This window comes from Ambystoma mexicanum, chromosome 4p (assembly GCF_040938575.1).
Source record: "Ambystoma mexicanum isolate Mex_15411 chromosome 4p, UKY_AmexF1_1, whole genome shotgun sequence".
NCBI lineage: Eukaryota > Metazoa > Chordata > Amphibia > Caudata > Ambystomatidae > Ambystoma > Ambystoma mexicanum.
This window is the reverse complement of record NC_090927.1, coordinates 109,845,504-109,869,563: the sequence shown is the minus strand read 5'-3', so window position 1 is coordinate 109,869,563 and position 24,060 is coordinate 109,845,504. Positions and strand designations below refer to the sequence as shown.

Here is a 24,060-nt window from a genome sequence, read left to right as displayed (position 1 = left end):
TCTTCAGGAGGGCTGTGATTCGATGACAGGAGCAAACGAAACAACTTAAATATACTGGCTGCAAAATAAGAAATTCTCCAATCAAGATACTATGAAAATATAGACTTTTAATCAAACAATCACAGGGAGAACACAGTATCTGCCCAGCAGTGACACCCCCTCTCTCTCCACCCCTACCCTCCTATCCGGTATACTTCTGTAGAACTCGGGAAGTAAAAAGGACTGAGACGAGAAAGAGTGGAAGTAGTTGTCATAAAGATCCAAGCCAAATGACTGCGACAAAGAAGAAGTGCGGATCCGCAAGGATCACACATAGGAACCTACGTGAACAGTCTAGTCTTCAACTACAGTACTGAATGCTGACATAAAAACCGACAACATACTTACCTATCTGTCAGATCCTCCCTGTTGGAACCATGAGTGTTGTGAATGCTCACCTCAGAGAACAGCAGGGGAAGACCAGGACGCGGAACGGCAAGAAGTGCAGTGTCCCGGGGACGCGGCAAGAGAAGCAGAAAGCCGGCTGGGGAGAGCAGCGCAGCACTGCAGAACCACACAGTTCAACTATGAGTTACACGCCAAACAGGGACAGGAGCCACAGAACCACTGCAGCAAGCTGAGATGAGCCCCAGAGAGCCAGTGAGCCGAAGAGAGGAAAAGGGAAGCCTGAGACCCACCGGAGAGCTGCAGCCAAGACCTAAAGATATTTGGGTGGCTATGTCTATGGTTGGGGGTCCCCAGAGGGTACGAAGAACCCTAAAGTCAACAGTACAGGAAAAGTGGGGAAAAGACGATAACCCATATGGGGCATTAAGAGAAGTACGAGCAAAGCAATATAACGAAGAGAATAGGGTCTGGGACCCTTACCTGAAAAGGACCTATTATGTAACAAGGATACCGATTATTACTTGGGGCAGTTTGTGGAGGGAAGATGACCCAGGGCTGTCAATTAAGAGGAGAGAAGGCAAAGAGAACTGTGAGAATAAAATATATGAAGATAGTACTTGGCAGGAGAGAAATCCAAGTCTGTATGTGAGGTCAGGAGACTGATGAGAACTGGGAGAGTGATACATATGTACACAGTGCTGGGCAGGCGAATAAATATAGTCTGTGTTGGAGCCTGAGAGACCTGGGAGAGAAGGGAACCAGGTCTACGAACCAGGGTCAGGGAGCCTTCACGGTTTGGAAAAGCATCCAAACTACTCTTCTTCATCACAGTACCTTGTAGAAGGGAACCAGGTCTACCAACCGGGGTCAGGAAGCCTCCACGGTTTGGAAAAGCATCCAAACTACTCTTGATCAACACAGTACCTTGTAGAAGGGAACCAGGTCTGCCAACCAGGGTCAGGGAGCCTCCGCGGTTTGGAAAAGCATCCAAACTACTCTTCTTCATCACAGTACCTTGTAGAAGGGAACCATGTCTGCCAACCACAATCTGTGACCGACCTGAGTCTGGCGAAGCATCAAGATTCCTTTTCTTCACCACAATGCCTGGTTGAAAGGAGACCATGTGTGCCAAACAGGGCCAGGGACCCACCAAGAGTTGAGGAAGCCTGAGAAAGGCTGGTTGGGGAAAGGAGACATTCCTCCACCAATTGATTAACTGGGTTATAAGGCTAAGGAAGCCTGGGAAAGGGAGGTGTCCCCCCAGCAGTTGATTAACTGTACCATAAGCCTGAGGAAGGCTGGGGTAGAGGGAATCGGCCAAAACACTTCAGTTTGAACTTTAAGAACTTCATAAAACAAGAACTGCCTTTTTGTCCCGGGGAAGGGAGCCATTCCCCCAGACTACAAAGACATCCTTCTTTTCATTTAGTTTAACGGAGTTTGAGAGACAGAGCTAGGATTCTGACATAGGACTGAAATCTTGGTTCTTGACATCCCGACTGTAACATTAGTAATTTTGGTTGAGGCAGGGAAGCCCCTCATAGAGTTAGGATAAGATATGGCTTTCTTTTAACTTTTATCATTGGAATACGAGTTTATACCAACCACAATGACCACTCTGTGTCAGAGTTTTACTTCTGCACCCTTACAAAACCCACCCCTGTAAACAAAACCCAGAAAATGCAGACTGTTGTGGAGTTATTCTGAGTAAATGAGCAGCAGTGTTCAGTCACTCAGATGGCACAATGTCTATGTTCAACCATGTCTTAGAGGAAAGAGGCAGAGAAGGAGGGCTTAAAAGTCACTATTCTTCCAAAGACTGACCAGGATGAAAGGGCCTCTTTGCAGTCCCTTATTCTTATCTCTGGGAGCTTAACCAAGTCGAGCCAGCTTATAGGGGCCTTGGGTTCCGTTTGGTGAGTTGCTTGATTGGGCCAAAACGCAGTGTAGTTCCAGTCGCAATGGCACTTGGCACTAATATGCTTGATACAGGCAGGTGATGTCCAGGTCGGTGTAGCTCAAAAGTTGTTCAGTGCAGGAGTCAGGGCCAAGAACTATTCTTGACTTCTGTGTTGTTGGGAGGCGAAATCCAGGGTCTACAGGGACAAGATATTTTCTGCTATTCTTTCACTCACACTCCATGGAGCTTGGCTGGCACCTACATGGGACTCTTCCCCTCCAGTGAACAGGAGCTTGGTTACAGAGCAGCCAGTAGAGGTGCATTTATCCGGCAGTGGTCAACCCCACTGTTTTCTGGGGATGGTTATGGGTCAAAGGTCTTGTCTGAATTGCACACCTTCCGTCTCTATTCTATGGCAGGGGACTTTGGAATGGACTGCACTCCCAACAAAAGTCCAAATGTGTTTCCTTCTCTCGATGATCCAAAGGTGCCCCTCGCCTATTCCAGGCAAAATGAGACTGAGGATTCTCCAAAGCATGCCTTCAGTAAGGAGTCCAATCCCCATTGTTGTAATAAGTGTCCTTTAACAAATGACATCCCACCCAGAGACACTTACTTGCAGCAAATGGAGGGAAGAGGAAAAGAAAGAGAACCCTAAAAGAAATCAAGATGGTGGGACCCTTCTCCAGGCCTACTTTCCTTCTCTGGCTGCTCGACCCCTGCCACCTCACTGTGCATGCTGGCTTAAAGGTAATCAGCACCTTAGTGTGAGGCTGGCTTTGTTATGTCAGTGCTGCCTCTGAAGTACTATTCTCAGTAGACCAACTATAGGAACTTTCTATGCCCTGGGGCAAGGTATAATCCTTCCTTCTGGAGAATTAAATGGGCAGCATCCTGGCTCTCGGTCCACATGTCCACGGTGGAGTCAGTGAGCCTAGACGCCAATATACATCAGTCTAGTCATAGTTAGGCCCTGCTCACAGAGCTGCCACTAGTGTGATATCAAATTCATGTGACTTTGTAATTGTGTGATTCTAGTGGTCACCATGCCAAACCAGGCATGGCTTAAATGTACAGAATTACATGCCAACAGACTGTCTAAATCCCACAATTATTTGAATTTAGATTAGAGGTGCAGACAGTTAAAATGCCACCTCTTACTTCCACGGACTTTGTGTCCCAACAGCTGTCAGAGATATACATGAGATCTTTGAACCTGCCCTGCGACACTGGAGAGCTGTTTCTGTAGATGCCCATATACTGGATACAGTAAGGCATATGTGTATAATTCTGGCATGGAGCATTTCGAAAGGGAGGCGGGGGGCAGTCTGATAAGCAGACCACACTTTCAATAACAGATTTACCTGTATCATTTTAAATCAATAAAAGCTGAGGCTATCCTGCCCTTGCAGATGACAATCTGGCTCAAGGGGAGACACCCAAAGAGGGCATTCTCGGCACCTAGTTTGATAGGGTAGACACCTGGATATGAACCCAGTGTGACAGAGAACACACCCAGGAAGATCAGGCCCTGTCCCCACTGTGACAAGAGAGGCGTCCAGAGAAGCCCGGCTCTGTGCCCAGTATGACTGAAGAGAAACCCAGAGAGAACAGGTTCTGCACCCAGTATCACAAAGGAGGACACACAGGGGGCCTGGCTCTACACCCAGTGTGAAGGGGGTACACCCGGTGGTGTCAGGCCCTGCACCCAAGGTGATCAAAAAGATACTAAAATAGGCCAGGCTGAGCCCAAGAGTGGCAAGAGAAATGCGCACAGAAGCCAGTGTCGGTGCCGTGTGTGATAAAGGGAGATACCCAGGGGCTTGGCTCTACATCTAGTATGACAAGAAAAATACACACAGAGGCCAGGGTCTGTACCTAGTGCGACAAGTGACAATTTGTGCAGCTCAAACATAGGTCATCATTTTACTGGGTAGGCTCTGTGAACCAGTCACTGCACTCTTCCTCCAGTTGAGCTGGAAACCAATCAAACATTGTGTAATCTCTACTTAGGTGGAAGATGGTGGTAAGTACGAGGCACAGGTTCATCCTCCGCACATTAAGCATCTATCTCTGACTTCTTAAATGCCCCGGCAGAAGCTTCTCCTGGGATATGTGTATCCTTCTGGTATTCACAACTACTCCCTTTACATTCTTTGCTGACTCAATGCTGTGAGTATTGGATCTACTCCTTCACCACTTTGGGGTCATCTTCTGCACCCCCCCCCACATCAGGTAAAGAAGAAAAGGGCCATTTTGGATGAAATGAGGATGCTACACTAAACAGTTAGGGCTCAGCCACCTATTCTTCAGTGTAATATGGACAGGAACTATATCCATGTCCCACTTGTCTACTTTATTCTTGAACTATCCAAAGTGTGTGGGAGTTTTGTAGCACAGAGTGTCATATCTTGGTGGCCCGGGACCCACACTTTTGCAGGCAGAAAACCTCTTAGCAGTTCCATCAGATTTGAAATCTCTTTTCATCCAAGAGAACAAAATAAAAAAAAACTATCCAGGCGGGACCCACTTTCTTCACTCATTCCAACCACTTGGCTGTGTACCGACCCGTGTGTAAAGCCCTTAACACTTAAGCTCCTCCATGTGCCTGCCCGCTCCTGGCTCCTGCCCACTCCCACACTCATGCCAGGTCACACATGCTCCTGCCCGCTCCCCACTCCTGCGGGTCACACAGGCTCCTGCCCGCTCCCCACTCATGTCGGGTCACACATGCTCCTGCCCGCTCCCCAATCCTGCCAGGTCACAAATGCCCCTGCCCACTCTTGCCAGGGCACACAGGCTCCTGTCCGCTCCCCACTCATGGCAGGTCACACATGCTCCTGCCTGCTCCCCACTCATGCCTGGTCACACATGCTCCTGCCCGCTCCCCACTCAAGCCGGGTCACACATGCTCCTGCCCGCTCCCCAATCCTGCCGGGTCACAAATGCCCCTGCCCACTCTTGCCAGGGCACACAGGCTCCTGCCCGCTCCCCACTCCTGCGGGTCACACAGGCTCCTGCCCGCTCCCCACTCATGCCGGGTCACACATGCTCCTGCCCGCTCCCCAATCCTGCCGGGTCACAAATGCCCCTGCCCACTCTTGCCAGGGCACAGAGGCTCCTGTCCGCTCCACACTCAAGCCGGGTCACACATGTTCCTGCCCGCTGCCCAATCATGCCCGCTCTCCAGTCATGCCGGGTCACACATGCTCCTGCCTACTCCTGCCGAGTCACACAGGCTTCTGTCCACTCCCCACTCCTGCCGGATCACACATGCTCCTGCCCGCTCCCCACTCATGCCGGGTCACACATGCTCCTGCCCGCTCCCCAACCCTGCCGGGTCACCAATGCCCCTGCCCACTCTTGTCAGGGCACACAGGCTCCTGTCCGCTCCCCACTTATGCCGGGTCACACATGCTCCTGCCCACTCCTGCCGAGTCACACAGGCTTCTGTCCACTCCCCACTCAGGCCAGGTCACACATGCTCCTGCCCGCACCCCACTCCTGCCGGATCACACATGCTCCTGACCGCTCCCCACTCCTGCCGGATCACACATGCTCCTGACCGCTCCTCACTCATGCCGGGTCACACATGCTCCTGCCCGCTGCCCAATCATGCCCGCTTCCCCAATCCTACCGGGTCACACATGCTCCTGCCTGCTCCCCACTCATGCCGGGTCACACATGCTCTTCCCCACTCCTGCCGGGTCACAGAGGCTCCTGTCCGCTCCCCACTCATGCCAGGTCACACATGCTCCTGCCCACTACCCAATCATGCCCGCTCCCTAATCCTGCCGGGTCACAAATGCTCCTGCCCGCTCCCCACTCATGCCGGGTCACATATGCTACTGCCCAATCATACCCGCTCCCCACTCCTACCGGGTCACACATGCTCCTGCCCGCTCCCCACTCATGCGGGGTCACACATGCTCCTACCCACTCCTGCTGGGTCACACATGCTCCTGCCCGCTCCCCCACTCTTGCAGGGTCACACATGCTCCTGCCCGCTCCCCCACTCTTGCTGGGTCACACATGCTCGTGCTTGCTCCTGCTTGCTCCCCACTCCTGCCGGGGCACACATGCCCCACCCCGCTCCCCACTCTTGCAGGGTCACACATGCTCTTGCTTGCTCCTGCTTGCTCCCCACTCCTGCCGAGGCACACATGCTTCTGCCCGCTCCCCACTCATACGAGGTCACACATGCTCCTGCCCACTCCCCAATCATGCCCTCTCCTCACTCCTGCCGGGTCACAAATGCTCCTGTCCACTCCCCACTCATGACGGTTCACAGATGATCCTGCCTGCTCCCTAATCATGCCGCTCCCTACTCCTGCTGGGTCAAGCATGCTCCTCCCGCTCCCCACTCATGCCGGCTAACACATGCTCCTGCCTGCTGCCTTATCATGCCCGCTCCCCACTCATGTCGGGTCACACATGCTCCTGCCCGCTCCCCACTCATGCCCGCTTCCCCACTCCTACCGGGTCACACATGCTCCTGTCTGCTCCCCACTCATGCCGGGTCACAAAGCTCTTCCCCACTCCTGCCGGGTCACACAGGCTCCTGTCCGCTCCCCACTCATGCCAGGTCACACATGCTCCTGCCCGCTCCCCACTCATGCGGGGTCACACATGCTCCTACCCACTCCTGCTCGGTCACATATGCTCCTGCCCTCTCCCTCACCCTTACTGGGTCACACATGCTCTTGCTTGCTCCTGCTTGCTCCCCACTCCTGCCGGGGCACACATGCTCCTGCCCGCTCCCCACTCTTGCTGGGTCACACATGCTCTTGCTTGCTCCTGCTTGCTCCCCACTCCTGCCGGGGCACACATGCTTCTGCCCGCTCCCCACTCATACCAGGTCACACATGCTCCTGCCCACTCCCCAATCATGCCCTCTCCCCACTCCTGCCGGATCACAAATGCTCCTGTCCACTCCCCACTCATGCCGGTTCACAGATGCTCCTGCCTGCTCCCTAATCATGCCGCTCCCTACTCCTGCCGGCTAACACATGCTCCTGCCTGCTGCCCCATCATGCCCGCTCCCCACTCATGCCGGGTCACACATGCTGCTGCCTTCTCCCTAATCATGCACGCTCCCTACTCCTGCCGGGTCACACATGCTCCTGCCTTCTCCCTAATCATGCACGCTCCCTACTCCTGCCGGGTCACACATGCTCCTCCCGCTCCCCACTCATGCCGGTTTACAGATGTTCCTGCCTGCTCCCTAATCATGCCGCTCCCTACTCCTGCCGGCTAACACATGCTCCTGCCTGCTGCCCCATCATGCCCGCTCCCCACTCATGCCGGGTCACACATGCTCCTGCCCGCTCCCCACTCATGCCGGGTCACACATGCTCCTGTCTTCTCCCTAATCATGCACGCTCCCTACTCCTGCCGGCTAACACATGCTCCTGCCTGCTTCCCCATCATGCCTGCTCCCCACTCATGCCGGGTCATACATGCTCCTGCCTTCTCCCTAATCATGCACGCTCCCTACTCCTGCCGGCTAACACATGCTCCTGCCTGCTCCCCCATCATGCCCGCTCCCTACTCCTGCAGGCTAACACATGCTCCTGCCTGCTCCCCCATCATGCCCGCTCCCCACTCATGTCTGGTCACTGATGCTCCTGGCCCACTCTCCACTCCTGCTGGGTGGCCGGGTCACACATGCTCCTGCCCGCTCACCGCTCCTTCCCTCTCCCCACTCATGCCAGATCACAGTTCCACTACTTTTTGGGGGTGCACGTGCACTTTCACCCCTGGGTAGCGAGGACATATATATCCTAAGGTGCCTTGGGGGATGGGAGGAGGGGGTCAGAGAGGCCACTGCATAGGAGAGTGATCGGCAGTCAGCCAATCGGATGGCCCCAAAAGTGGCACACAATCTGACATGGTTTTTGGGAGAGAGAGAAACGGAACTGCTCGAGTACACGGGTACGATACCACCATCGGGAAAGGGGGTCCATCCCCGAGAAGCCAGATATCATGGAAAGAAATAGTTCTATAATAAAAGGCATTTCCAAGACATGTATGAACAAAGCATCGGTAATGTAGACCTCTACACTCTGGCAAACTAATGAGGAATTCAATATAGGAAGACAGGGAGATATTACTTGCTTCTAAATGAAAAGGATAATGATAGCAAGTTCCTTTGCCCCAACTCTTGGTTGCGCAGTTTCCGGTTTCGTGCAGCTGTGTGTAGCATCACACTGAGCAGTGTGGCAATGCCTGAACGCTCGTCCCAACTCACTGCGGTTGGCTAATTGGGCGAGTAAGTGCACTGCGCAGCTTTGATCAACGTACTGACCTGAAATGTGCTTTAAGAGGCACTGTTCGCTGAGCGCTTTCATTGCTGCCATGTCCGGACTACCGAAGAAGTGTTAATATTGCCCAGTTTAATGATGATATGATTGGCTATTTATAAAGCGCTTAATACCCAGAGGTTTCTAAGCGCCGACCCAGGGATCGAACCTGTGGTGCTCCGCATTGTCTTGCTTCCAAGGCGAGCACGTTGCCCTTGAGCTATCCTCCCAAAACAGATCAGTTCATTCTTTTTTTTGCAATTAATGTGCATTTGGTTAAAAAAAAACATATAAACTTAAGCACAACTACAAAAAGATACACAATCTAATTCTTATCTAGCATAAAAAGATGAGTTCTGATCCTATTAACTCATTCTTTAAAATTCATAAATATTCAAAACCCCAATTGATCAACAACACAATTATTCCTCATACTATGATCCGGTAGCAACATATTCATAATCCAGAATCTATTAGCACACACACATGCAGTATTCATTAAATCAATGAAGCAAAATAATGACAACTCCACATCTTTACCCTAAGGAATGGTTAAGGAATAATTAAGCAATGGCCTCACTACATCGTAAAAGTCCACATTGGCAAAAAAAACGTGTCATCACCATTCGGTGAAACCAATTCAAATTACGTGTTAGAACTCTTGCCCATCATCTTCAATACCTCCATCCATATACAATGGGCTGCACTGGTGGTCGCCAGAGTGGCAGCCCCTGCCAATGTGTTCCAAAACGGATCACCCTATACAATACAATACAATGCCCTGCACATCCAATATCCGTGAGACAAAAACCTGATATCCCTTTTGGTACTGCGTGCTTAAATTGGGACACTGCGTTAATACATGTCGAGCTGTCTCAATCGCTGTTCTACATATTCTGAAAACCCTATTATCGTATGGAAACTTGGACCCTGCCCTGACATATTCGTACGTGGGTAAGATGTTGAACCATAAATAACAGATAAATCTCCTTAGATCTCTGCTACAGATTTTGATCATGTTGGTACACGGTCTATTGATGGACAATCCTTGTCTACTATTAGGCATATCTTTTCCCCCCATTAAGATTACAGATGGAACGTGCCCTATCCCAAACGTGGCTATTATTCAACGCGTCAGGAGCAATCATGCTGATCGTCGTTACTGAATTAGTATCTACTATTAGATCGATATTACTAAACAGGGCATGTGCAGTTATTTTTAATGCAGACAAGAATGGGTTGAGAAGGGAGACTTGAAACCTAGAGGAAGCGTCTTACTACTATTCGGAGCAGTGATCAACGAGAGATACAGTTTACAGCATTTTACACACCAACTGGCCCGTAATGACTGCAAGCCCAGCTCGCAGCGGAGAACCTCCACCGGAATTGAGCAAGGAACCCCAAGGATTGTTGAGGATTTTTCCCTCCAGTCTTTCCAACCAGCTAACGTAGGGCTCGGATAGCAATTCGAGCCCATGGGTTAGCCCAGGAACAATGCTGGTGGTATACACAGCGAACAGCCCTTCAATGTTATTCCCACCATGAGTAGCCACGAATCGTTTAACCAGAAACCATTTTCGCATGATTTTGGTCTTGACATACTCTTCATGGCAAGTATGAGTCGGGACTGTGCAGAAAGAAAAGCGCAGATGAATGCACTTCTCTACTTCTCTACTTCAAATACAGAGTTTTCAAGTTTCCAAATAAAATTTTTAAAAATCCTACATCTGCCAATAATCATTACCTCGGTCGTTATTACATTAATGCCAAGCCGATTAGCAGATGCATAGCTCTGGAGGGCATTAATAGAGCGCTGAAGCCCAATCTGCGTGCAGTCCATAAGGACCGTGTCATCTGCATACATTAACCACAGAGTGGGCTCAGTGCCAATCCGTGGTGGGAAATTACGGGTGCCTCTCAAGGTTTCGTCTAGATCAGAAACATAAGTTGAACAGTAGGTGGTCCAGTATGCACCCCTGCTTAAGTCCAACATTCGTTTCAAGCAGAGATGAAATATCCTCCTCTTGAATTAAGGTAATGGTCACCATACTATCTTGATATAAAGCCATAATAAACCACAGGAGCGAGGGTTCCAAGCCTCATAGACAAAGTTTGTTCCAAAGCAGAGGCCGAGAGCTGGAATCAAAGGCCTTAGAAAAGTCCACAAAGCATACGTACAATTTCTGCTTGCTAGCTGACAATTCTGAGGCAAAATATTGCAACGCGCAAGTGCTAAGTACTGTGCTGCGTGACTTTTCTGAAATCTGTTTGGAACTTTTTAAGGCGCCAATACCCTATAGTTGGAAGGGTCTTGCGTGTCGCCCATCTTAAAGACATGGACTCATTCCAACTACTAGTCATCGATTCAGTTGTCATAATATGTCTGAACCAACGTTCCAAAATCCCGGGCAAATAATTAGGATTAGATTTGTATCCAATATCAGGTACTGCATCTGGACCGGGAGCGCTAGAAGATCGCAATCATATAATGATTCCCTGGATGTCCTCCTAATCCAAATCTATGTTTAATAGGCCGTTAACAGGTTTATTCATCTTCTCGCCCTGTACAGTTTTGGCAATCTTTCCGTCGTACTACAACAATGAAATATCAATCAGCCAAACAGTCTCAGCGAAGGGATTAAGTTCTTTAGTTGTCTGGCCAGCCATTTGCCTTTGGTAATCGGACCAGAATTTCCGATTATCGTTAGTGTGCTACAGCTTGAACATACATTTCCAAATAGCACTTTGCGGGGAACACGTATGATGGCGTAGGCAATTTCTATATTCAGTAGCAAGCAAGGTTGCTACAGCTCTCCACTCTGTGCAAGTCAAGTCCATTGCCCTACCAACCGCAGCCCTATCCCTACGATATTGTTTTTTCTTGTCCTGAATGACCACATCGAAAGTACCCCTTGCTTCATGCTTCCTAGGGTTGATCACACACCGTAACTTTAATGAGACAAAAAGCAATATCATGATCTTACGCACGTCCCAACTGTGGCGTATTAGCAAATTAGCCATCCACTCCTGCCCCAAAAGAGTACAAGCATTAAATCTCTCAATGTCTGTGTCAGACCATGTAAGTCTATTACCTTGATTATTTACAGAAACTACAGAACATCTTCTCTTTTGTACAAATGTATATTCTGTTCCCAAAAAACATGTCCAACTAAAAACATATGATCACTGAGAGTACTAGATGTGAGCAAAATAGTGCTGCAATCAGGCCAAAGTTCATGATTTATAAAAACAATCCACACAAGAGTATGACTTGCCATTGGACCAAATAGCCTTAAATGGCACCTCCTCCCCTCCCATAGCATTAAGACACACTAAATCATGAGACTCTAGGCAGTTGCCCCACAGGGGAACCATTCGTCTGGACACCGTTTGAGGTATACTCTGGCCAAACATGTAAGTGCCCAGGTCTACCCATTCATCACTGTGTAGTTTAGTCACAATCACCTCATTGAAATTACCAGCAATATCGCGTACCCTGACGGATATAATTGATACCAATGATGTTGAATTTCATCCACTTTTCCTCTTCAACCCCAGTGTATCATAGATATTTACAATTTGTATGTTAAGATCCTTACAATCGGGGTTAGAGATAGGTGCCGGTAGTAAACAAGGAGCTTCTACACCTGTAATTTAAGGGGTTAGTGTGTAATTGGTTCTGGCCCCAATAGCCAGGCCACCCTTTTTGAGTCCCCTTACGACACGTGTGGCGGGATGCATCGTATGTTAAACCCATCAATATAAAAATAATCTAACAGCCATGTTTCCTGTAGTAAAAACAAATCACTAGTTAACAATAATGATAAACCATCGAGATTGGATAGGAATGAATTGAATCCAGGAGTGTTCCCGAAAGACCACTTACTAGGATTCGCTGGAAACGGTCCAAAACTTAAGGTGTCGAGATCCATTGGTCAATAACCCTTTGCATTCCTACAGAAGATTTTGTGCTTGCCGTGGTGGCCAACAAGCTCATCCTTTCGTTGACATGGTGGCCCAGAGGCTTGATTAACGAGACGCCAGTCAGAAGTTCCAATACTGCTTCTTCGTTGTCGATATTAAATGAATGTTTTCGAGAAGCTGTCAACTGGTATCCCAGTTTCTTCAGGTCCAGATAACAAGCACTCAGAAGAGTTGTCACTACCGGCGATATAAGTTCCATTACCGCCCAATTGGTGGGACTGTCGGCTTCCGGCAGTTCCACGTGAATAATATCTTCACTATGAATGTTCCCAAGGGTCGAGATATTCTTCAATAGATTCAATATGAAACCTCGATTCATAAATGGGCTGCAATGTCGTGGATTTGTTTCCTCCAACTTCACCCATAAGTAGATCGTTATAGGTTTGTTGGCTCTTCCTTACCTCCCGCGGCAACGCGTCCATGTTGGAATATGTGGCTGGACGAGCTGCTGGCTGGCACCCAGGTGCCAGCTCACAATTGCTGTAAGTCATGTAGCCATCTGGTTATCTACAATAGCCTTGTTTACTGGTTATCGTTAGGTGGTTAGAAAGGGAATTAATGCATCCAGTACACGCAAGATGCTAGGTTGTACTTTTTGCCATATGACAGAGTAACAATGTTGTCAGTCAACAAGTCCTCTGCACTACCTGGCATACTAGATTCAAATGATTCAAGAGCAATGTATTTAGCTGTGCCATTTCCCCTTTTTGAAGGGCCATTAGTCTGCAGCCATCGGTCCATATGGCCACGTGGTTATTATTTCGAAAAAATAATCTTCAGTCTTTTCTCCCTCGAACATTCCTATCTCAGTCATTCAAACCCAAACCCGGCAGACGCAACCACATCTTCAAAAGGCATAACATGGGCGCCACAGGAACATATGGCAAATGGCACCGCTGAATACATTGCTCTTGAATCATAACAATCGGTTTGGGGTTGAATGGCCGAGGTAGGAATGTTCGAGGGAGAAAAGACTGAAGATTATTTTTTCGAAATAACCTTCAGTCTTTTCTCCCCTGAAAACTTCTGACTTGGCCCACACCCCTAGCCACAGGCCACCCCCACCCACCTACTTGCCTTTTTTCCAACTCGCTACGCCTATTCCCTTTCACATCCGTTATCGGGAACCGGCGCTGCAGGGTGCTTTCCTTTTTTCTTTTCTTTCTTTCTTCTTCTTCTTCTTCTCGGGACAGCGGCGGAGGTGTCCCCTGCAACCTGCGCTCACAATATAGTGAGCAAGGGTGCGGGGCACACCACCGCATCCCCCAGCACCGAATGCGTGATTTGGTCAAACTTTTCAGCCGTTCTGATTTTTCGAAAGTCTGAAATTCGGCCAAATCAAGCAGCTAGTATTTTTTTTTTTTGGGGAACATTTTGGGTGAATCCGTCTGCCGCGCTATACCATCTCCTTGGATAGTAGTAAACTGTGTTAGGACCGTTATTGGACATAGTTCCCTAACAACATTACATTGTAGCAGCTTACAAGGGGCCGCCGGGCCTTCACGGGGTGGAACTAGCCTGGCACCGGAGCTGCCTCAGGTTTCCTGAGGGATGGCACAGATTTCCCAGTGGAATAGAGAAGCTGGCCAATGCCGCCCCCGCCTCTCCTGTGAGGTTTGTTCCTTTTTAACGCTTCTAAGTTTCGCTCCCAAGGTACCGCCATGATTTCCTCCTGGTGGGCAGTATGTAAGGACATATTAAGGGAGATGTCAATGTTGGCGCAGCGATAGGCGCAAAATTATTCATCAATACGGGCCGTGGCTAACACCTGAGTTGTTAAATCGATAATGGGTTGTGATGCCGGTGTCTCAATGTTTGTGCCCGCAGGCCATGGAAGAGCCCGTGTGCTCACGGGCTGGCAGGCAGGGTGCCTCCTGTCAACCTCCGTCAGCTAGAGCCCCCAGCATGTCGGCTGGGTGCCCCCCAACCTTGGTCTGCCTGGCATGCGTGACCGCAAGCCAGAACATAACACTCTGGTCTCGGTTACACTTCCACATGGACTGGCCCTCTGCTCCCAACCAAACGTTATGAAAACATGGTGCCGAAAAAGAGAGACGCCCCAGGGATCAGTCCTGATAAGTGTTTGGTGTTTAGGATCAAACAGGGTCTTCCTCCAGGTGATGTGAAGTCAGTAAGGAGCACAGTGTATGAAGCAAAACGGCACCAGTCTCACCAGCAACTGGAAGTCTGGCCTGCAGGCTGCAAAGATAGATACAGTCGGTGCATTGACCGATTGTGCTGTCTGAGGGCACCCCTCCCCTTCCTCTGCGCCCAGGGGGCTGATAATATATTAGTATTCCCTTAGCCCATTGAGTGTTTTTACTGCCACTGCCCCTTCACCATGACCTTGGGCTGGGGTCACAACAGAGTGCTGCCTTCTGCCTTCAAATTCCCCAAAGTGGGAGGCTTCAGCTGTCCCAAGCCAGTGGCTGGCTCCCCCCCCCCCCCCCCCGCTCAGAAGCTTGAACTGGGCGGAGCGGGGTTCAAACTTGCGACCAGCAGATTACAAAAGATTGCAATAGGGTACTTAGTACACTGAGCTATCTGACCTCTGGTAACAGAGCAAGGGGCAGAGACTGGCCGCAGGTGGTCAAGTTAGTGAGGCTCCAGGGTAGCATTTCAAATGGTTTATCCGCGGAATGGCCGCCAGCAGAAATGGTCGAAACCAAAAATATTGCCACTGAATTGAAAAATCTCAAGGGAAAACACCCAAGCACTCACTAGCACTTGAGAAGCGAGGGTAAAGGTGGAGACCTTGTAGGGAGTGGCACTAGAAGGAGGGATGTGAGCACCTCTTAAATAGTTTGGAAAGTTGATTGCTGACCGCCGGAACTGCCGCAGTCACAAATGTGCATTGACTAAAGCCTGGGAACGACAAGGCCAGATGTCTGTGTACAAGCCACCTCACCAGCAAAGGAATTCATTCCAGACATCTTTGTGAAGTGGTGGCTGTTATGTGGTGCTTTGAGGCCACCTACAAGACGAAACGACTGCATTGTAGTACAGACAGGAGGAAGATGGGATGTGAGGAGGGATGAAACCTGCTTGCTTTGTTTCGGATTTAATACCCTAATTGAATCTGTAAATGTGCTACTGGTGTAATAAAAATGTTTTAACCAAGTCTGCCTTTAGCCAGCTGAATTAAATCATAAGCCGTGTATGCGTCCGCACATCTGTTCCTTGCACTCAAGACCTGTGAAAAACAAGCATCAGCAAAGCCTAGGGTTTGGGCGAGTGTGTTGGCACTACATATGCATTTGCCAGGTACTGTTATCGTATGCTGAAGTACTAGGACCATTGTCCAACTGTTGCCATCTTTGGGCCCGGTGGTACTATTATGACAGCACCTGGAAAATGCCTATCCTGTTCCTACAAGAAAGCCCAAACGGCAGGATTTTCCGGTGCCTGCTTGCTGCCTGTTGCTGGCCCATCTAACAAGCTAGAAGACGTGGTGCTGTACTTGCAAGCATGTCTTTTCTTTCCATTTTGCAGAGCACTTCGAGCACGGGTCGCAAGGTGATTTGGGTTTCCATTTTGACTCTAGCATGTTAGGGAACATGTAAACGCATTTGTGTTCTTATTGGGTCACATGTGCAAGACTTCAGTAATACTCTGTGGAAATGGTGTCTGAGGCTGGGGAGTGGTAGTGCCAGCGGAGAGGGCAAGGGCAGGTAGCCCAAATCCATTGTATCCCCCACAGAAACTACATTTTTCTTGGATCTACATTGTGAGGAGCTACCAGCAATTTAAAATGAGCCCAGCCTGGGCTGCCCAGGCAATCCCAACAGTTTGGGCTTTTGTACAGGCATGGACTAGGCTCTGACCAGGCTCTGCTAGAATGGTACAATTGGAGCGCTTTGAAACACTTGCCTGTGTATAGGCGCTTTATAAATAAACAATACCATAGCATGCCACGTGTCCATGAGTGGCAGTGGCAGCAACATGGTGCGAGTACCTGGGCATGTGATAGCAGTGACTGGCAAACGCCTACTATTCTTTGTTTAGGCGTGTTTCAACAGCACTCCCGTGCAAAGACACACATGCTGCTACTAAATCAAGTGGCTTATGGCTCACTTGGGTAGGGCATTTTTATTTTACCGGGTGTGCATTTACAGCTCCAGTTGGACCATCAACTCTCAGAAGTCTGCTTCTGGCCGGCTCGTTCAGTAAAACATTTGATGTTCCTGCTTGATAAAGCTAGCTCAAAGATTTCCCAGGCGTGTGTGTTTTGGGAGGGGAGGGTCGGGAAGTGGGTGGGAAAGGAGGCTGGCCAGCAGCATGTCTCAGCAGGACTGGCGGGCCTGGTCACTGCAACAGGGTCCACGCTGCTCAGAGGTGCTCTCTCCTTTCAGAGGCAGGGCCAATGAACAAGGACAGGCAGCGGGGGAAGCTGGCATTGATCCTTAGGAGATACGTCCAGTCCCCGGTGGTCTCAAACGGAACCTTTCATGGGCTCTCTATCCAACGTACCTGACAAGGGACTGAACCACCAGACCTACCCGGCTTTCTAAGGCATCGGCCTATGGAAACAATCTCCTTTCATTTCTATGGCACAGTCCTTGACTGTGTCCAGTAGGGCTGGGACAGTGCCAGTCACAAGTCAGGCTAGACTTCACTACCAAAGTTCAGCAGGCTTTCCACGACACCAAGTAGATCACTCGGTTAGTGTGCCTACTGCAGATATCTAGATTTAACATGGCGGTCCCAGTTTCCAATCCTGTTAGATAGCTTGGCGAGTCAATGTTCCTGCTGCAGAATTATGTCTCTAAAAGACAGGTCAAGATTTGGAATTCCCAGCTGAGCTGACTGAACCTTCCACTTAACAGAACTTCTGTAATGCCATTATCTCACATCATTCACTATGCTGGCAAGGGCTTATGGGAGTTGTAGTCCAAAACATCTGGAGGGGGGTTGGGGGGGGGGGGTTCAGTTGCAGAGCCGTGATTGAATAGGAAAGCAGGGATGTGCAGAACATTCTGGCAAGGAATGCCACTCTCAGACTCCTCCCCTTACCCCAACTACAGCGGAACAGATCACTGTCCGCTTCTATGACTAAGGCAGCTGTAGGCAGGTGGAAGCAAATCGGAATGATTGGCGTCACCATTTGTAGAATGATGGGCTGGAAGGCCTGCGCTGCTGTGGGACTGGACTGGACTTTCTGCGCTGATGCGCGCATGGGCTGGAATGCCTGCACATGTGTTGGAATGCCTGCGCTGCTGTGTGCATGAGCTGGAATGCCTGTGCTGCTGTGCGCATGGGCTGGAATGCCTGCGCTGCTGTGCGCATGGGCTGGAACGCCTGCACTCGGCTGGAATGCCTGCGCTGCTGTGCGGATGGGCCGGAACGCCTGCGCTGCTGTGCGCATGGGCTCAAACGCCTGCGCTGCTGTGCGCATGGGCTCAAACGCCTGCACTGGGCTGGAACGCCTGCACTGGGCTGGAAGGTCTGCGCTGCTGTTGGAATGGACTGGAAGGCCTGCGCTTCTGTGGGAATGGACTGGACTTTCGGCGCTGATGCGCGCATTGGCTGGAATGCCTGCGCTGCTGTTTGCATGAGCTGGAATGCCTGTGCTGCTGGGCGCATGGGCTGGAATGCTTGCGCTGCTATGTGCATGGGCTCAAACGCCTGCGCTGCTGTGCGCATCGGATGGAACGCCTGCACTGGGCTGGAATGCTTGCGCTGCTGTGCGCATGGGCTCAAACGCCTGCGCTGCTGTGCGCATGGGATGGAACGCCTGCACTGGGCTGGAATGCCTGCGCTGCTGTGCGCATGGGCTCAAACGCTTGCACTGGGCTGGAATGCCTGCGCTGCTGGGCGCATGGGCTGGAACGCCTGCACTGGGCTGGAATGCCTGCGCTGCTGGGCGCATGGGCTGGAACGCCTGCACTGGGCTGGAATGCCTGCGCTGCTGTGCGCATTTCATGTTTGTGAAACTCCTCCTGGAGTTGCAAGCCCCAAGCACGCATTTCAACATCTGACTGTTCTGCGCTGAACGGAGGCCTTCCACCCACCGCCAACACGACACGGCAGCATTTTCCAGCAGGATTGCTTGCTTACTGCATGGCCGTTACACTATTCAGAGCATAGCCGCTTTACTTTTCATGAACAGTAGCGTACATCCCGCCATGTGTTTCATTGCTCTGTATCGGACTCTCTAACCAACGCTACTTGACATAGAACAGTACAATACTGGCACACGTGTCCGCGTAACACGTCAAGAATAGTACAACGGGCTAAATATATTTCGCAAGCTTTTCAGTGCCTGGCATCAAGGAAAATACCCTAAATGAAATCACGCTTCAGGCCTTCCTTCTTGGAATGAGGTTTCGGTTCTATAGATACATGGTTCCCCTACTTGCTGGATAAACATTGCAGCTTGCTTTTCCTCTTGGTGTCAGACACCAAGCCTCTACCTTCTACATTCCATGTCCATAGCACAGGTAGCTTTCCAATGAGTAATTCCAAAAAAACGAACTGGGCCTATGCTCCACAATCCACAACATATTACTATAATTCCAAGAGGCAGAACCTGATTAGGATTTGTACAATTTGAATTGTTGTTCAAGCAAAATCAAAAAAAGAGCCGACACATGTTTCAATCACATTCCATGGTCTTCCTCAGGGTTTTGAATTTCCTGTTAAATTTAATGTGATTGTGTCTAAATGGAGCGTCCCAAGTCAAGGTCATGTGTGCTTCTCTCACATAATGTTGAACAACTGAGATGCTAATGAATCGCCCCGCCAAAGCGAAGATGAAAATCCAACGAAACGATTGGATAATCACGTTGAGGAAAAAAATTGAATACCAAATGGATATTCATTCAAAGGTCGGAGCAAGAGCTCTGAACCAACTTCCGGAATATCTAGTGCGCTTCCCAGACCAACAGATGAGGGACACCTTCCTAAGACTCAGACTGAACGTCCTTCCAACGATGCAATACCTGAAGAACACCAAACAAATAACTCCAGAGGAAGCTTATTCTAGATGTTGTAAACAACGAGATCAGACTGAAACGCTCTTTCATATCATCATGGAGTGTATGGTAGTCAATGATAAACGCTTAGTATTTGCAAATATGCTACCACAATCTACCATACATTTAACAGGCCTTGAGAAATGGGCATACATTGTCCTAGGAAATAATTAACACCTAACATATAGAATAATACAATTTTGGAACTCGATCATGAAAAAAGAGACGAACATGAAAAGGGATCCTCGAACTGGGCAGGGACTCATGGCATGAAACGCACTCTTGAGACTAGATGTATGAACGTTAACTAAGAGACTCTTTAAAGAAGATCAAGTTAAAGTTTAAATGTATTTATTTATTTTGTTAAATGTGATATAGTTTTATATGCAAAAAAAACTTTACACATAAATCAAAATTCACAAATTCATCTATACACATATACAAAATATATGTATAGTATAACACAACCTAACAAAGAATTAATATTGATAATTTCATACTTACTTAAAACCAATTTCCATCCAAAAATGAAAACAATAATTGATCCAAATTTAAGTAAATTCAACCATGATTTAAAGAGGTATAACTCATTTCCCACATGAAATCATTAAGTTTAAATGTTCAAGTTTATGTTTCTTACTGATAATACTATTTTAAGTAGTTTTGTAAATTCGAAATAATGAAAAGTTTGAAATCAAACTAAGTCATTTAATTAAAAAAAAAGAATAATAATAATGTTGAAATTCCTGCTCAGGAGTAATTGAATTTATACAGAAGGATGTTCCGATAAAGCTCAACTCCGAAATTGAGGGTTCAGAATGACGGCTTGTTCGGCGTGTTTCCAATGAGCAAGCACTATTTGAGAGAATGACACAGCTTGAACCTCAATACAATTTCATGCACTAATCAATGGTCCTATGGCACTGACACGAGTGATGGTTGCTAAATGTCACAGGCTTTGCAAAGTGGAGCCCTTAGCGCATTCCCCTACTGGATGACCTAAAAACCCTGGTAAATTTATTTCAGCATAAAGAGCAGAGAACTTTGTGACTTCGGGTACTTTCTGTAACACAGCTCTGAGTAAGCCTGTGGTGTGTGGCATTACTGCAAATGCATAGACTGGGTCCAGTTTCTCCAGCACAAGCAAAAAACCATGTGTCTCGCATGCAATTATATGGAGCTGGCAATAGAGAGGGGTCTCCAATGGCCGCCGCCATTTTGCATGTCTGCCACGTGCAGGGGTGCATGGCGGAAAGAGCACGCATGCATGGAATCAATGATCTGTCTGGGAGCCATGGGAACCTTCCCATGGCTATTGCAAGACACAGATCATGAACCCTAAAAAGGCCAAACAAGTGGTTAACTTGCTGCCAAAGACAGAGCCCATCATACTATAAATTGGTAGAAATGGTCTTCCAGGGGACCAGAGGTCTTCAAACATGCAATGATTCAGCAGTTCTAAGATATCTCACGCCCCACCCCGACCCCCTATATTTTTGTTGACTAGCCAGGCCCCATAGCATGCGCACCAAGTCCCCACACGAGAAACAAAAATCACTATCATTTGTTCAGTTGGCATTGCTGCTAGAAAATGTGTTGTTTAGAAACACAATGACACGTTCAGACCTTTGTGTTTTATCCATCAAGTTCCAGGAAGTAGTCCTGCTTTTAATATCAACGCTGAACGTGTGAAATGTCACTGCTCTTCCCTTTCTAGAGATGTCTCTTCAAAGACTCCAGATTGCCTGCCTGTGGTGTGTGGGGATAGTTCCAAACAGGGTGTGGACATTCCCCGCCTTTCATCTAGCGCTGAATGCTATTTAGATCTTCTGATGTTGGCAGATCAGAGGGCTAGGGTCCTGAGAGCTTAAGTGATTTGCCTCAGATCATACACTGTTTGGCTTTCTCTCCTAATTCAACACCATCGACTTAATGTGTACACCCGAACGCCCAACAATGACTGGCAATGCCAAGAAGGTGCCTCCTTCTCATTCCTTACAACCAAGCCATGGAACTCAATGCCCAGGCAAAGACCACCTGATCATCAGGGAAGTCCCCCCCCTCCCTCCTGGCTCTTCACATCAAACTGGCTGAAGAAGCTCCCTTCAAACCACCAGCCACCCTATTGCAACTACTCAACAGCAACCCAGCCCAGTCTTGGGAAGCCTGAAGGCCGGCTCACTCGGATGTTTACAACATAAAAGCCATCATCACAAGCTCCTCATCGAAAGACCGGGCAGGAGACTGTCAGGAACCAGGATCATACAGAGAGCGGATCCTTTCAGAGAAGCCTGATGGAATTCAGCAACACACCCACACACAACACACAATCAAGAACACTGGAAGATCAGACTCAGTTGGGTCATTCGTCCCACGCTTGCACCACCGTCATTCACCATTTCTTCTCCCTCTTCTTCCTTTGATTAATGTATTCACGGTGGAAAAGTGTCTTTTATCTTTATAATTTTCTTCCCTTATTCTTTTGTTTGTTAGATAATTTGCTTTTATAGTTCTGTAGTCATTACTCCTCGATTTTGTTGTTGTATGTTATTTTTGATTCTGTGTTTTGTAAAGGTTCATGCCAGAACAATACACAAAGAAAACATTTTTTTTTTTTTAAGTAATCCAAACAAACAGGAAACATCTCTTCCCCATGGATAACACTGCGACGGTGACCTCAGATTACACACTTGTGCCACACTACCAGTTCAACCCATCTTCAAACTCTGGCACAGGGCTCTTGAGGTGTCTTGTTTTTACCCTCCCTTACAGCGCATGCACACTTTACGCCTGATAGCATCACACCACCACATTAATTTTGGCAAAGTCGCCCAAAGCCCACCACGTCTTGGCTCCATCAACACACTCAAGACGCGACACAACCTGCATCTGCGGATCCTTAGGGGTTCCAGTATTGCCATCAAATAGATGGTTGGTTTTCCTCTCCATGTAAAACGTATGTCCCTGCATTAAGCCACAGAACCAGACCGTCACTCACAGCGGTGGCATTTCTGGCCCCCCCGCTTAACACCACAGGACAAGTACTTGACTCTCTATTGCAGCATATTGACTCCCCACCCCCTTTTCTTGCCAAAGAATGAGGCTGTTAAAAAAAGCAGGAAAAGGGCTATCCAAGACCCCTTTCCATAATATACATATATTATGACCTTGCCTGAAAAGGGCCCCCGCCCCAGCAGGTTCTCAGAATGCCAGCAGGGGACCCATCCTCCATGGAAGCCAATGGGAACAGCTACCTTGCCTGAAAAGGGCCCCCGAATGCCAGCAGGGGACCCATCCTCACTGGAAGCCAATGGGAACAGCTACCTTGCCTGAAAAGGGCCCCTGGCCCAGCAGGTTCTCAGAATGCCAGCAGGGGACCCATCCTCACTGGAAGCCAATGGGAACAGCTAGGACTCACAAGATGTTAACAGATAACCACACTGGTTTATGGGGTGCCAGACGTTGAGAGGAGGACCCTAGGTTTTATTGGGTTGTGGTGGAAGACTAGGCCTTTAAACAAGGTGCCCAGCTGGCATGGAGTCACCCGGTTAGCCACCAACCAGTTAAAGTCCCCGAGCATTTGCCAGGCTTCCTTTCCCGACTGTGGAAAATGGCCGCCTACCTGGAAGATGTCGTTGGCGCACTTCCGGCACAGGTTGTGCTGGCAGGGCAGGATGACCACGGGCTTGGTGAACATCTCCAGGCAGATGGGGCAAATGAGCTGCTTCTCCAGGTTGTCCATGGTCTGCGTGTCCCCCATTGCCGGCTTGAAGCCCAGAGCAAAGTTCATATCCGAGGCGAGGACTGAGGCGCCCGGGCTGCTCGCACTGCGGTCCAGGCGTGGCGGCGGCGGCTGCGGCCTACGGTCTCGGCTTCAGGCCCCTCTCAGCACTCGAGTCCCCTGCGGCGCGCTGAGGCCCGGGCGCGGATTAATTTTAGCAGCACTCGCGCTCCGATAAGCACATGGCACTGTGTTTGCAAGCTGAGGGGACAGGGTGGTTGGAAGCCACATTCCAGGGTCCATTTTGGTCCCGGGTAACGTGATAGCCAGGCATGGCCCAGACCAGCTGTCAGCGGCATTGTGTGACACTGAGTCACGGCTGGATTTGGGGCCTAGGCGGCCAGGAACCAGGCGGCATTCCAGGGCCTAAACCAGACATTGTGTGTGTGTGTGTGCCCTGGCTGCCATTCGAAGGAACAAGGTTAAAACTATGTGTTCAGCTTTGCAAAGCTTAATAACTAAAATTGGTGCTCGCCATATACTGCGACACACTTTACACAAAAATAGCACGGGTACAGACAAATGCTTGCTTAACATTTCTCAAACGGTTGGGATACTTAAATAACAGTTCCCAAACTGTGGTAAGAATTTCTCTTCTACACACGGTTCGTTTATTCTCTAGGCACTGAGTAAACTGCTTACAAAATAAGCAATGACTGTATTTAGACAATTAACATTTTTGTGCCCTGAGTAAGGTGACTACGGTTGCCTGGAACTTATTTTCTAGGTGTA

At 49.1% G+C, this 24,060-nt stretch overlaps 1 protein-coding gene across 2 annotated transcripts in view; it reads right to left on the bottom strand.

The window, feature by feature from the left end:
* The window catches only part of TRIM54 (tripartite motif containing 54), a 374,309-nt gene extending 350,791 nt beyond the window's left edge, over positions 1–23,518 (bottom strand). For both annotated transcript variants that reach the window (XM_069605492.1, XM_069605494.1), the window contains exon 1: positions 23,170–23,518. In XM_069605492.1, coding sequence (XP_069461593.1) covers positions 23,170–23,337 — 168 coding nt within the window. In that variant the 5' untranslated portion in view covers positions 23,338–23,518. The remainder of the gene's footprint in view (positions 1–23,169) is intronic.
* Between the last annotated feature and the right edge of the window lie 542 nt (positions 23,519–24,060).